At 37.0% G+C, this 13,317-nt stretch overlaps 1 protein-coding gene across 1 annotated transcript in view; it reads right to left on the bottom strand.

The window, feature by feature from the left end:
- Positions 1-4,932, bottom strand: part of SPATA16 (spermatogenesis associated 16) — a 214,621-nt gene extending 209,689 nt beyond the window's left edge. Inside the window, exon 1 of the mRNA XM_069472925.1 lies at positions 4,303-4,932. Coding sequence (XP_069329026.1) covers positions 4,303-4,914 — 612 coding nt within the window. The 5' untranslated portion in view covers positions 4,915-4,932. The remainder of the gene's footprint in view (positions 1-4,302) is intronic.
- Between the last annotated feature and the right edge of the window lie 8,385 nt (positions 4,933-13,317).

The following is a 13,317-nucleotide window of genomic DNA, read 5'->3' as shown; positions in this document are numbered from 1 at the left end:
ACCACGTTGCAAAGTGTTAACTGGAGGGCAAATCTGTTCTGTGTAGGCATATCACAGAATACAGTGCTTCTCAAACTGCAGTGTGCACAAGGACCATCTGGGATCTGTTAAAATGCAGATTCTGATTCTGCAGGTGTGGCAGGGTCTGGAATTCTGTATTTCCAACCAGCTGGAAAGCAAAGCAAAGACATCGGGGTTGAGCTGGTGAGCTCTGACGGCCTGAGTTCAGATCCTGACTCCACCACTTCTAGCTGTCAAACCTTGAGCAAGTTGCTTAACCTGTCTATCCCTCAGTTTTCTTATTAGTAACCACATAGTACTAGTCCTGTCTTATGGGATTGTTGTGAGAATAAAGTGGATTAATAAATATAAACATTCCCAGAATGCAAAATATAGTACCTGACACATAGAAAGAGCTCCATAAATGTGAGTTATTACTTTAACTTCACAGATCAGTGAGTGGAGCGTCAAGATATTAGAAAAGGATTAGCACCTCAAGGAGTTCCTTCGTGATGAAACCAGAAGAGTTCAGGTTGGTAAGGGATAAGGCTTGTGCTGTCTTCTTTGACTGATTCAGTGGGATTGTTTGAAGCTGTGACTCTTGAAAGGTGTGTGTAGATTTGTTCTAATTCAACAGGTGGAAGTCTCTTAATTACTAAGATCCTAGGATTAAGGTTGAAATGGTGGTATTGTTTAGGTTTCATGCCACAAACTTAGAAGACTATTTGACAATATCTTTGAGTGTTTTTCCTAAACATGGCAAGAAACATCTGATTACTACATCCCTCAACCTTTGCATTTTCCTAATTTATTAATTAATCTTTTCCTACTTTTTATTGACAGCCAAGCAATTTATTGAATAGTAAATAGTATGTATTGCTTAATATGTAAATACAACTACATGAGGCCAGTCTTATATTTTTTTCTTTTAGAAACTCTACTGTTTTTATAGTGGGTGAAGTTGAACAGGTAATCTTTTAAAAATTACAAGGAATAGCATCAAGGCATGAAAAAATGCTTTAGTATGAATTCATGTATTTATATTCAGCTTTTACTTTTTGTCCTATTGGTTTGGCTTCTGATATGAATACAAATACAAGAGCAAATGATGATTGATTTTAATGAATCTTGAGAAAGATTGATGAGTTGGTCATAGAGCTTAGGATTAATCTTACCTAAATAACTGGTTCAACTTTCTTTAGTAAAAAAAAAAAAAAAAAGCATACAAAAAGTTATTTCATCAGGCACATTTAAATAAATGCCTGCTATGTCATGAAATCCTAAAAGAGTAAAGTTGATTGTTTTTTGAAAGTTAAACTGTTGTCCTCTGAATCACTGCATACCATTTTATCTTAATTATTATAAAATATTATATTATAAATTTACTCATCTAGTTAATGACTATGCTATGAAAACAAAAGGAGTTAATATTTTATCAAGAGCACAAGGAAACCAACACGTAAACAGAATATCCCTAATGGGTTTATAAGGTACATTGGCAATTATTGTGTCAATCAATAAATAGTTACAAATCTCCAGGTCCTTTGTCCAGTTCTTACTTTTCTGTTCCTTTTTTGTGGTCTTACCTTTAACAACAACCCCTCCTTTGTACACTTCTGCAGTTGACTTCATACCAGCCATTTGGCAAGCATTTTATATGCTTCACAATACCTCCCAGATAATTAGCATCCTGTGGGAGAGATGCTAGTAGTATCTTTCACTATCTACTTTCACCTTCTGCCTCGGTAAGAGAACCTATGAATGGCCATCTGGAATAAAGACCATATTTCTCAGATACCCTTGCCAGGTACGTGTGGCCACATGACTAAATTCTGATCAATGGGGGAAAAAAAAGAAGGAAGTTGTGGCTACAACTTCTGTGAAGTGTGCTTATAGGGACACAGTGCGCCTCTCTCCTTCATCTTTTTCCCTTTTGGCTGGCCAGAATGTGTATGCCATGACAGCAGCAGGAGCAGTCACTTTGGATCATGAAGTCAAAGCCACTTTTTAAGGAACAAAATAGACTCTGGTACCCTGATTATCATACTGTACCAGCTCTTGACTACCAACATTTATGTGAGAGAGAAATAAACTTTCTCCCTTCAGACACTGTTATTTCAGGTTTCCTGTCATTTGCAGCCAAACCTAACCCTGACTTAAACACACCCACATTCTTGCCTACGTATCTACCTTTCAAGTGTGAGCGTTATGCCTGGTTTCTGTCATCCATTCTATGTTACTCAGTCTTACTGGGAGTTAAGGAAAAGGGAGAGGTGCACTAAATAATATCTGAGAACACTCAGTATTGAAGGAGTTAAATTTAGAAGTTAAATTCAGCAAAAGAAGGGTTAAAGAGGCTACAAATCTTTTCTATTCCCAGTAGTTTTGGTTTATTAAGAGACATTTTAGGTAAGATTTTAAAGTTAACTCCCACGATAATTAGACAAAAGCTAGGCCAGATGTCTAAGCTAAGTTTTGGCCTCAAAATAATTACCTTTGTTAATTACTAGTAATTAGTGTCAGCATCCAAAACTTTCCTAAAAACCCTGGGAGAGGGAGAGAGAGAGAGAGAAGCAGTGAGGGAAAGAGGAGAGGAGAAAAGAGGAGAGGAAAGGAGAGAAAAAGAGGGAGAAAACACAAGCACTTTCCAGTATAATTATATCTTGGGGTTAATAAAACCTGATTCAAATTTGAACACTGGATTTTATGAAAAACTGGCTATTTTCTTTCAGTTAATGCAGATATCTTTTGCTTCCACCTAGACCTAATTTGAAGCTTTTAGAGCATCTTTTCTTATTTTATGCTTTTCTTTTTTCGTTGCCAAAATGATTATTTTTCTTTATAAAATTATACCTTTAACCCTCCCCCAACTGGGAAGAAAAATTTCAATTGAAAATGGCCCTGGCAAAACTACCTCCAGTTCTTCAGGGAGTCTTTCGTTAGCATCCTTTTCTTAGAGGCTGCTGGGCTTTAGCTCAAAGGACAGCAGAGGATTCTCTTGGTGGTTTATAGATAATGTAGATTTTTCAGCACTAATTACATAGTACAGAAGTTTACATAGTGCATCATTCTTTGTGTGGATGAGCCTTTATGAGAACAGAAATATTTATAGATGAATCTATTTGTGTGCTAACTAACCGCTTCATATCTATCCAGACTTCCTTTTTGGTGCTTAGTTTCCTTTTAAATATCTAGGGGCACCATTGTCTGGTATTGCCCATTAATAATTCATTGTGTATGTAGTCATTTTAACAGGCTGGCAGGTGACAGTGGAAATGATACTTTACTCCTTAAATCTCAACCACAACATCTCACATTTGACTCCTGCCCACCCCCGCCCCCCATGGGGAATCAATTACTCCTTTATGGCATGTCTATTTAAACGTTTATGGGTTTGTCTCCCTCACCAGATGGTTAGAGGGAAGGAATCATGTCTTCACTGACTTTTTTTTTTATATCTCCAGTGCCAAGCAGGCATACATAGTATGCACTGAAATGTTTTTTTTTGTTTTTTTTGAAAGGTTTTTTGTAATTAATGAAATATGCAGTCACTAATACCAGGCCAATGGGACTCCTAGTTACATACTTTGGTCCTTCTATAAGTTCAGTGAGTCATGTGCTAGAGCAATTTTTCCCACTACCTATTTGTGTTTTAGTGGTGATTCTCAGGTTTATTTTAGTCCGTGGGCTTTTTCTTATGCCAAGATATTGACAAACTTAGCTGCTTACAAATAGAAAAATAATTATTTACAAAGCACACTAGAGTGAGAAAGAAAATAAAGTTTGATGGTAAAGTAAAATGGTGTTATTTTGTTTTTAATAAGTATCATGTATAAATTATCAGCCCATGCTTAAAAGTAAAGGTGGTTATGTTTAATCATGAAGACTACATATCAAAAGGGAACAATTCATATACTCATTAACTGCCTATTTTTAGAGAATCTATAGTCTACCCATCACCATTGTGCTAAAACTTTATGGCTTTTATAGTGGACATCTAAATTACAAAACTAACTGCATCTCTATACTTGTTACCATTCACTGCAGGGTTTGTTAACAGAGAAAAAGCGTGAGGTATGCTCTTGGGGTTATTTCTATATGTCAGGTGCACACAGGCATGTTAATTTTCAGGCACAGCTTATTTACTTTATGTAAACTGGGAACTGCATATTCCTGATATCATTAAACATCCTCACCCCATGATCATTGTCCATTACAGTATGGTCAGAACCACTCAATGTAATTGCAACTTTCCATTTCACAGCTTCCTGTCACCAATCTATATTTTCTTTAATCCCATACCTCAAGTGCTGTTCTGAACTGTCCTGCTGCCACAGCGTATTTCTTTTGTCTATAGCAAGAGCTGGCATCCTTTAAGGCTACCTGAAGCCATTTGTCAATCTGAGGCAGGAAGCTGAAATTAGGTACACTCAAAGGGTCTACTATTTCAGCAGCTCGGCATGTTGGCTGAATCCCAGTGGACGTGAAGGACTCTACAAACTCATAGCTCACGTCCTCTTCATCAATGTAGACCAACTTCATTTCCACATCCATTATGTTCTTTAAGGGGATGTGAGGCAGAGGCATGGTGATTAACTGATTGTCAAGTTCTATTATCTTTGCCTCTTTCTTTCCAGCTGGCTTTTCTTCACCTTCTGCCTTCCGTTTTAAGGCCACTTTCTCTAAATCATTGCTTTGTTTTTCTTTGATGCTCTTTGTCATTTTTATTCTTTCAACTGTGATTTCTAACTGTTTATCTCCACAGTTTTTCTTAATCTCTTGTGGCATTTCCAGGATGTTAGGTGGATTTGCTAAGGTGGACATTTTCTTGCTTGTGTTTGTCTTTGGAACAAGCTGATCGTGATGAATCCTATTCACTGCATTCTCCAAACTCCTGCTGCTTCCTGCATCCATCGCTCCTGCCCAAAACTCCTGGAGGGGTGAGAAGAGGGAAAATAATTAAAATAATGTTTTGAATTCTGGTTGTTTAGACTATAGCCAAATTCATTTAAAACACTATTTTATTCATTGTAGGGATTTGTTGCCTTGGAAGCACAATTGTATTTACATCATACGGTGACTGTTTCACTGGGGCAGTATATGTCTCAATCTCAAAACCCACTGAGATAAGAATTTGTTTAAAATACATCTAGGCATTGTCTTAAAAAATAATCATTTATAGCTGAACAACATTGAATGAATATTTTTATGGGGTGCCCAAACCCACTAAATAGGAAAATCTTATACATAGCCACTGAGGACAAAAAGGACCAAAAAAAAAAAAAAAAAATCTATCTTGATATTAATTTCCTCAGAAAGGCAGGTGGTCTAGAACTCATTACAAAATACACTACTAACCTGCATAATAGACTTGGGAGTCCAAAGAAACCACAGCTGTTTCCCCTGAAAAGCTTTCAAAAATCTTGTGGGCACAATGTTTCCTCAATTTCTTTCTTCTACTAATAATGAAAATCTCAACTTTAAACACCTTTAAAGACAACTATTGTTCAAAACAGACTTTAAAGCAGAAGAACATGATCTTCAACCTCACATTAATGTGAGCCACATATTCATCTTGAGTCTACTGTATTAATATTTTTGAAGCAATGGTATCAGCATTGTATATTATATAAAGATGAGGCATTTTTCCAAAAGCAGTATGCTCAAAATATATAGCTAATTGTCTTTTGGTTCCAAGGTTTCTGTATACTATATTTGCTTCTAGATTTGTTTTAAAATATAAAATGTCCTAAGATCTAATAATTATTTGGTATGGTTGGTTTTTATCATTTTGGATTCTTTCACCTATCACATTCTGTCCTAAAAACAACTTTGTGGGTAAGTAGGAATAAGGACATTTTGCAAAGAAACTAAGGGAGAGAGAGGCTGAGTTGCTTATCCAAGGTCATACTGCTGTTTGTTAACAGAACCTACACCCATTCCTCCCTGGGACTGCTACTCACTAGCTCCTAGCCTGGGGCACTTCCTCTATTGCATGCTGTTCTTTCGCATAGCTATTAATAACAGTAGACTTATATCAAACCACAAAGAAAGAGGAAAACAGCAAGAAAGAAGGGCTGACTATAATAATAAGATAACAATGAGACAAAAGCTAACATTTGCGCTTCTTTTCATCTATAAGGACAGTGCCTGACTCAAGATAAAGTCTTGAGTAGCTTCTCAAAGCTTATAATTTTGTTAATGTTGTTGATTATTTTCATTTGTTTGTCTGAAAGATAGCAGTTTGCCTATAAAGCACCTCTAAAACACCCTGAACTTTGACCCAGTAGATCCTCAAGGAAAGTGAAGGAGGAAATGAAACTGTGCTTCTGGCTCTAACCTTTGAGGTACTTTCCCCCTCCTTACCAGTGTACGTATGCATCATGAGAAAAAGTTCAAGGTCATATGTGGACATGTCAAAGAATCTCCCATGACTGTCTTTATTGTCCCATAAGAAAGATCACATTTCAATAATTCTAATATTAATAACAGCTATCTTGGATATTAATTTGCAAAAGTTAAATACGAAAATAACATTTCCCCAGTGATTTATTCTGACATACTAGAGTTGTGTTTCTATGGAGTGAAAACATTTAAAAGGTTGAAATTTTTGCCAGTCTGTGTGTAAGTGCACCGAAAGGGTCCTTCAGACTGTAACGCTAGGCTGGCTAAAGGGAAGCCATTTTGCTTCCAGTATGCTTTCAATTTGCTCTGTCTCAGAAGTTTAGAATTAACCTGTTACCTGCTTACACAGCTGCAGGGCATAAGATGAGAAAACTACTTTGAGGAAAAACAGATCAAGTACCTGGAACAGGCCAACAACAGACGGCTGGTGACAAGATCCACCAGGTGACCTATTGTTTGCTGATAACATGATGACTTGCACAAAGCTTGCTTTTTGCCACCAGCCCCCTTTACCCCTTCCCTTTATAAGTTGTTCAGTAAGCAGGGGAGATGAGATGGTCCTTGAGACAACAGTCTGCCATCTCCTCAGGCTACTGGCACTTGAATAAACCACCTTTCCTTCACCAGCACTGTCCTCTCACGTCTAGCTCTTGGGTGGCAGGCAGCCAAACCCGCATTTGGCGACCTGTGTTATGCTCAGCACTGAAGGAGATCAACAGGGATTATGGGCCCCACCAGCACGGCTTTACTTTGGGCAATGCCTTCTTCCTTTTTCCTCTCTTGGAATCATTTGCCATCAAATATATCTTTTGAATTACTAATATGGCTACTCTGAGTGGCAAGGGGAGAACTCTTTTGGCCATCACTCTTATCTTGTGTTTGCTTTTGTACCACGTATGGATTGAGTAAAAATTAGCTTAAATCCTTCAGTTAAGATCTCTGGTTTATGGACACTCCTGGGTATGCATCTGTGTGAATAAGTTTCAGTAGCAGAGCTGCTGCTCTTGAAATTTGTTTAAAGCTCAAAATGCCTGGTTTTAAAGATCTCTGGTTCATATTCATTCTCACAATAGACTGTAAAAATATAAACAGGAAATGTTGGTTTGTGAGCTGCCTCAAAATTTTCATGATATCTCCCAGGTATCTTATCTAAACTCTCTCTCTACTTAAAGCACCAGAGGCTAAAATGTGTCAGAATCTCTGTAGCTGTTGTTGTTAGTAACATTTTTAGCATCTACAGCAGCATTACCTATCTGCTGTATTTATTTCACATCTCTTGAATACATATAAATGGATAAAGTTTTCTTTATAACCATTTCTTCTAGAGGGTAACTGTTCTCTGTCTCTCTCCATTTCCCTCCCTCCCACTCTCTCTTCCTCTGCCTATTTTTTCTCCAAACTCCCCCCACCCCAATCATCCTCCCAGCTGTCTCCCACCCAAGCCTTTCTCTCCCTGCAAGAAGAAAGATTTTATTATTTTTAAGAAATAGGCTTCTGAATACTTCTGCATCAGTCCTTAAACCTCTCTATGGAAATCATTATTTTGGTTTTCAGTACAGTTTTATACAAGAAACAATAATAGAGAAGGGAAAAAAAGCATATGTGGCATACATAGAGCACTCAGAGGGAATAAATACGTCAGCAAATGTTTAGCTTTCAGATACCCAGAAAAATCAATTATTCTAAATTTATCCAAAAAAAACGATAATTCAACCTCCTCCCCTCCAAATTCAGAACAAATACCTGAATGTCTAAATGTCTCCTAGAGGCACAGGCTGAAAAACAAACCCAAACAATATTTTTCAGTGCTGATTTTGCAAATCAGGTCACTTCAATTTCAGATTTAGAGTCTATTCTTTATAAAAAGTTGTTGCACATGTAGAGAAGAGTTATGGAACCTCCTGCTTATAGCTTTTAAAAATTATAAAGCTTCATTTAAATAATATAGAATTCAAGGCCTTTTACCACCTAGCCCAACTGGTGTTTTAAGCCTTATTTAGCACTACTTCTGCAAATTCCCTGAAGTCAAGCTGAACTTCTTGTTAATTCTAAAAGATGCCTGTTTTCAGTCTATCAACAAAGAATTCCCCATCTTCCTGTTTCCACTTCATTGTACCTGTCCAAACCTAGCCAGGAGTTATCCATTTTTACCTCCCCAGAATCCTGATGGCATTGATAGCACTTATTTTTTTACATCACAGTTGTGCCTGAATGGATTATTTCTCCTAATAAGCTTCCTAAAAGCAGAAATATGCTTTACTTATCTTGATATTAGTTCGGTGCTTTGCGTAGAGTAGGCATTCAATCGATGTTGATCAATATGAATGCTGTGAATCAAAGGCCAATTTACATATTTTAAGAGAAACAAAATTGGATTTTTTATAAAGGTATGGCCTATAACTTTCAAAAAGCTGTTTCTGAAGGGTTTTGCTGGATTTTTTTTGTTGTTGTTATTGTTTTAAATTTGGTCCTGGGTAAAGTACATTTTCTTCTCTGATAGTTCAAGTGAATCATGTACCAGCTAGATTTAAACTATCAACCTCTTCACTTTTTTTAGTAGTCAAGTTGATTAACATGACATTAGTCAGTGTTCCTGAGGCACTGAGCTACGCTTTAATCATTACTTCAATAAAAATACTTTTAGAGAAAACTATTAGACGATCATTATGTATGTCAAAGAAATATTTGCTGATAACATTCTGTAAAAATGCTCATTCTTTAATTTAGAAGACAGCCCTGTAAAATTGATTTCCTCGTAGAAACATGCCTGAAAAAAAGATCTCCAGCAAATATTGATATGAAACATTAGAACAGTCTCCAAGGTTTTATACTAAATACAAGTACAAGAAACAAAGAGAGGTTAATGTTCAATCATTTCCAGTGGGAAACCACTTTAAATTTATCAGTGGATTTTCAACACATTTATTTTTTTTCTTCAAGTATTTCATCAAGTATTCTGTTCTATGTGGGAGTTTCTATTGCTTCATAGATTCAATCAGTGGTTTACATGGCTATTAGTACCACATATTATTTATTAGATTTTTGATTGAAATAGGCAGCTCAAACATGGGCAATTCAGGGAAAGAGAATCCTTAAAAATGTGCTCTCTGAAACATTCAACATCACAGTTGCTATGGTTTTCTTTCTTAAAAAAAAAAAGATCTAATTTTAACTTGCTGTTAAATGTAACCAGAGAGACATTATGTGGAAAAACACCTTGCTTGTTAGTCTAACAGTACTTTTAAATATTTTTAAAAACACACTAAAAATATTTCTTCAATCCAATAATCATTTATTGAGCACCTGCTATGAGCAAGGTACTGTGCTAGATAATATGAAGGAGATTAAACATGACCAAGACAAGGGCCTTGGCATTCTAGTGTTCATAGCCGGGGGTGAGGGTACATGTAGGATAGGGAGGGGAAATGCATAGATAAATAACTTTATATTGAGAAGATGCTCTCTTACTAGACTGTGAACTGATGGAGAGGCAGAAATATATCACAGTCCTTTTTCTATAGTGATGTGTAGTTCTTTCAGAGCCTGGAATATCATAGACCCTCAATGCACATTTGTTATTAGAATGAATGTTAGTCTGAGTTGCTATATACTACTGTACTGTGTTAGCAATAGTGGACATGTTTCTCTGGGAACATGGGACTGATGCAGTTTCAAAATATTTGGGGAGGTTTTAAAAAAAATTTTTTTAGTGATGAGATCTCACTCTATTGCCCAGGCTGAAGTGCAGTGATGCAATCATAGCTCACCTACAGCCTGTAACTCCTGGGCTCAAATGATCCTCCCACTTCAGCTTCCCAAGTAGCTAGGACTATAGGCATGCACCATCATGCCTGGCTAATTTTAAATTTTTTTTTTTTTTTTGTAAAGACAGGGTTTCACTATGTTGCCCAGGCTGGTCTCAAACTCTTGGCCTCAAGCGATTCCTGTGTTGGGGTCTCAAAGTACTCAGATAGGTGTGAGCTACTGCACCTAGCCAGGAAGGTTTTTTAGGAAAGCAAGATGAGAAATGTCCCTATAAAAGCAGTTGCTCTTTTCTTTTATCCAAGTACCCATAAGAAATGGTGCACTATTATCAGAAGGGAGAGGTGCATTTGGCTTACAATGTTTGTTAGCAGTGCACGCTGTCTGGGGGATGGACACACTTGTAGCTCTGAGTTGGGCAGGGCAAAGGCAATATATATAACCTAAACATTTGTACTTCCATAATATTCTGAAATAGAAAAATGTAATAATAATAAAAAAGAAATGCAAAATAAAACATACCAGATAGTATTATATGCATAATAATAACCAATAGGTATTCTCCGTTTACAAAGACATTTCAGTGGATTAACCCATTTGTTTTTTTACAACAACTCTTTTGCATAAATATTATTAGCTTTATTTTACTAATGAAAAACAAAGATGTTAAACAACTTGAAAGAGATAACCAAGAAAGTTTACCAGACCTAAGACTTTAAGCCAAGATATTTGATGTCAAATTCCATGCCATTTGGACCATAGGATAGTAAATTCTTCTATGTTGCATCCCTAGTTGGTTGGGATTTGTACTTTCATTACCTTAAAATTGTTTTTTAAATTTAATAACCAGGTGTTTAGCTGTATTGCTGTTTTATTGGGTGAGACTTCCTTTGAAATGGTAACAAATAAACTAGTAACTTATGGTTAACCTGAGTATATGAGCCAAATTTGTTAAGAAAAGCATTAGTTTTTTAGTGTTTTGAAAGATCTTTAGTTTAGTTGTAAATGTAATTATGGCCCTGTTATATTTCAGCAGCCATCAAATTCAGAAAAAAAAAATGATATGGACATAATACTTCCACATGAATAGATTCCAGGGACTTCATTCAAACTTAACATTGCCAAACATTGGCTGATCACTAAATCACTAAATGAGAATAATGGCATCAAAGCAACTATACTTCTTTGTACCTAATATACTATAAACATTTTTCACACTGTGTCAGAGCATTAGAAGGGAGACTTTATCATGGTATTCTGTAGTGTAAAGAACGTAAGTTTGGAGTTGCAAAAAAAGGTTTGAATTCTAAGTGTATTAGTTATTAATTGCATATTCTAGGAGAAATTATCCAACCTCTCTAAACTTTATTTCCCTCCTCTGGAAATGGGGAATGACTGGATACATGAGAATCATGTGAGAATCAAATGAGATAGTTTATATGGGAGAAGAGCACTTTGTAAGAGAAGAGGTCTGGTAATTCCAAAGCAGCTCCTTGAATGAACATGCCTCAGCTCTTTCAAAGGCTAAATCCTTTTGTCCGAATCCTACCTCTCCATCCTCTCAACAACTTTGCTGCTATAATTACCACCTTTCCATACCACCTTTTCTTCTCCTTATTGGGTTAACCCTGTTGATGCACATGCTCATCTACCAACCCTTTTCTTTTAAAAAAACACTCTTTTGACTTTCATATTACCAAATGCAACTGGTCACCCTTAGGCTCTTATCTGCCAGACCTCTTGGCAGCACTCTTCACAGTTGATACTCTCTCATTAGTGGAACATTTCTTCGCACCTTGTGTGACGCCTTGCTCTTCCAATTTTCCTATCACTTCACTCACCACTCATTCTCAGTCTCCTGGATTGGCCCTCCCTCTTCTGTTCCACCCAAGAGCCTGGTCCTGGAGCCCTTCTTTTCTTCAACTACATTCTCTCCTTAGGTGATAATGTCTAGTCCTATGGCTTCAAATACCATCATATGCTCCTAACTTCCAGTGTTACAACTCCAGTCTTTATATACTCTAAATTAAACTACAAAATTGTATACTCAGCTATCTATGCAACATCTCTACTTGGGTTGTCTAATACATCTTAAAATTAACAACGCCCCCCCAAACCTGTTAATCCCTATTCTCTCAAATTGTCCCTTTCTCAGTCTTCCCATCCCAGTATATGCCACCCACATCTACCCACGTGGCCAAGATAGAACTTTACAAGTGATTTTTGATTGCTTTCTTTTTTTTTTATGTATATATTCTTATTTCAGCATATTGTGGGGGTACAAAAGTTTAGGTTACATATATTGCCCTTGCCCACCCCCCGCCCCGAGTCAGAGCTTCAAACGTGTCCATCCCCTAGACAGTGCACATCGCACTCATTATATATGTATATATCCATCCCCTCCCCCACCCACATCTGCCCGACACCCGATCAATGTTATTCCTAAATGTGCTCTTAGGTGATGATCAGTGAAACCAATTTGATGGTGAGTACATGTGGTGCTTATTTTTCCATTCTTGGGATACTTCACTTAGTAGAATGGGTTCCAACTCTTTCCAGGAAAATACAAGAGGTGCTATATGACCATTGTTTCTTATAGCTGAGTAGTACTCCATGGTATACATACACCACATTTTATTAATCCACTCATGTATTTATGAGCACTTGGGTTGTTTCCACATCTTTGCGATTGTGAATTGTGCACCCCCGTCCTACAATTCATCATTTGGTCCTGTTGGCTCTTTCTTTCCAAGGTCTGCCTTTTTCCATATCCCTGACCAAAACCCTCCTCCAGGTCCCGTAATCTCCTGCCTACATTATTAAAATAGCTTCTTCATACATAGCAGCCCAAGTTATTCTTTTAAATGAAAATCAGATCCCACTTCATTCTTATTTAAATTTTTTAATGGCTGCCCATAACGCCTAGAATAGAATATGAACCCTGATGCCCCACCCCTCTTTGAAAAGTTGTCACATATCTCCTCCCTCCCCCTTGTCTACTAAGCCCGCTGGCATTCATCCTATTCTGCTTACCTAACAAGTTCATTCCCACATCAGAACTGTTGCACTAGTTGGGCTGGAATGTTCTCTCCACTGCATTTTTTATGTTACTCAGATCATAGCTAAAATGTCTATTTCCAAAGAAACCTC

Source organism: Eulemur rufifrons, chromosome 7, assembly GCF_041146395.1.
Source record: "Eulemur rufifrons isolate Redbay chromosome 7, OSU_ERuf_1, whole genome shotgun sequence".
Taxonomy (NCBI): domain Eukaryota; kingdom Metazoa; phylum Chordata; class Mammalia; order Primates; family Lemuridae; genus Eulemur; species Eulemur rufifrons.
This window is presented reverse-complemented; position numbering and strand designations above follow the sequence as displayed.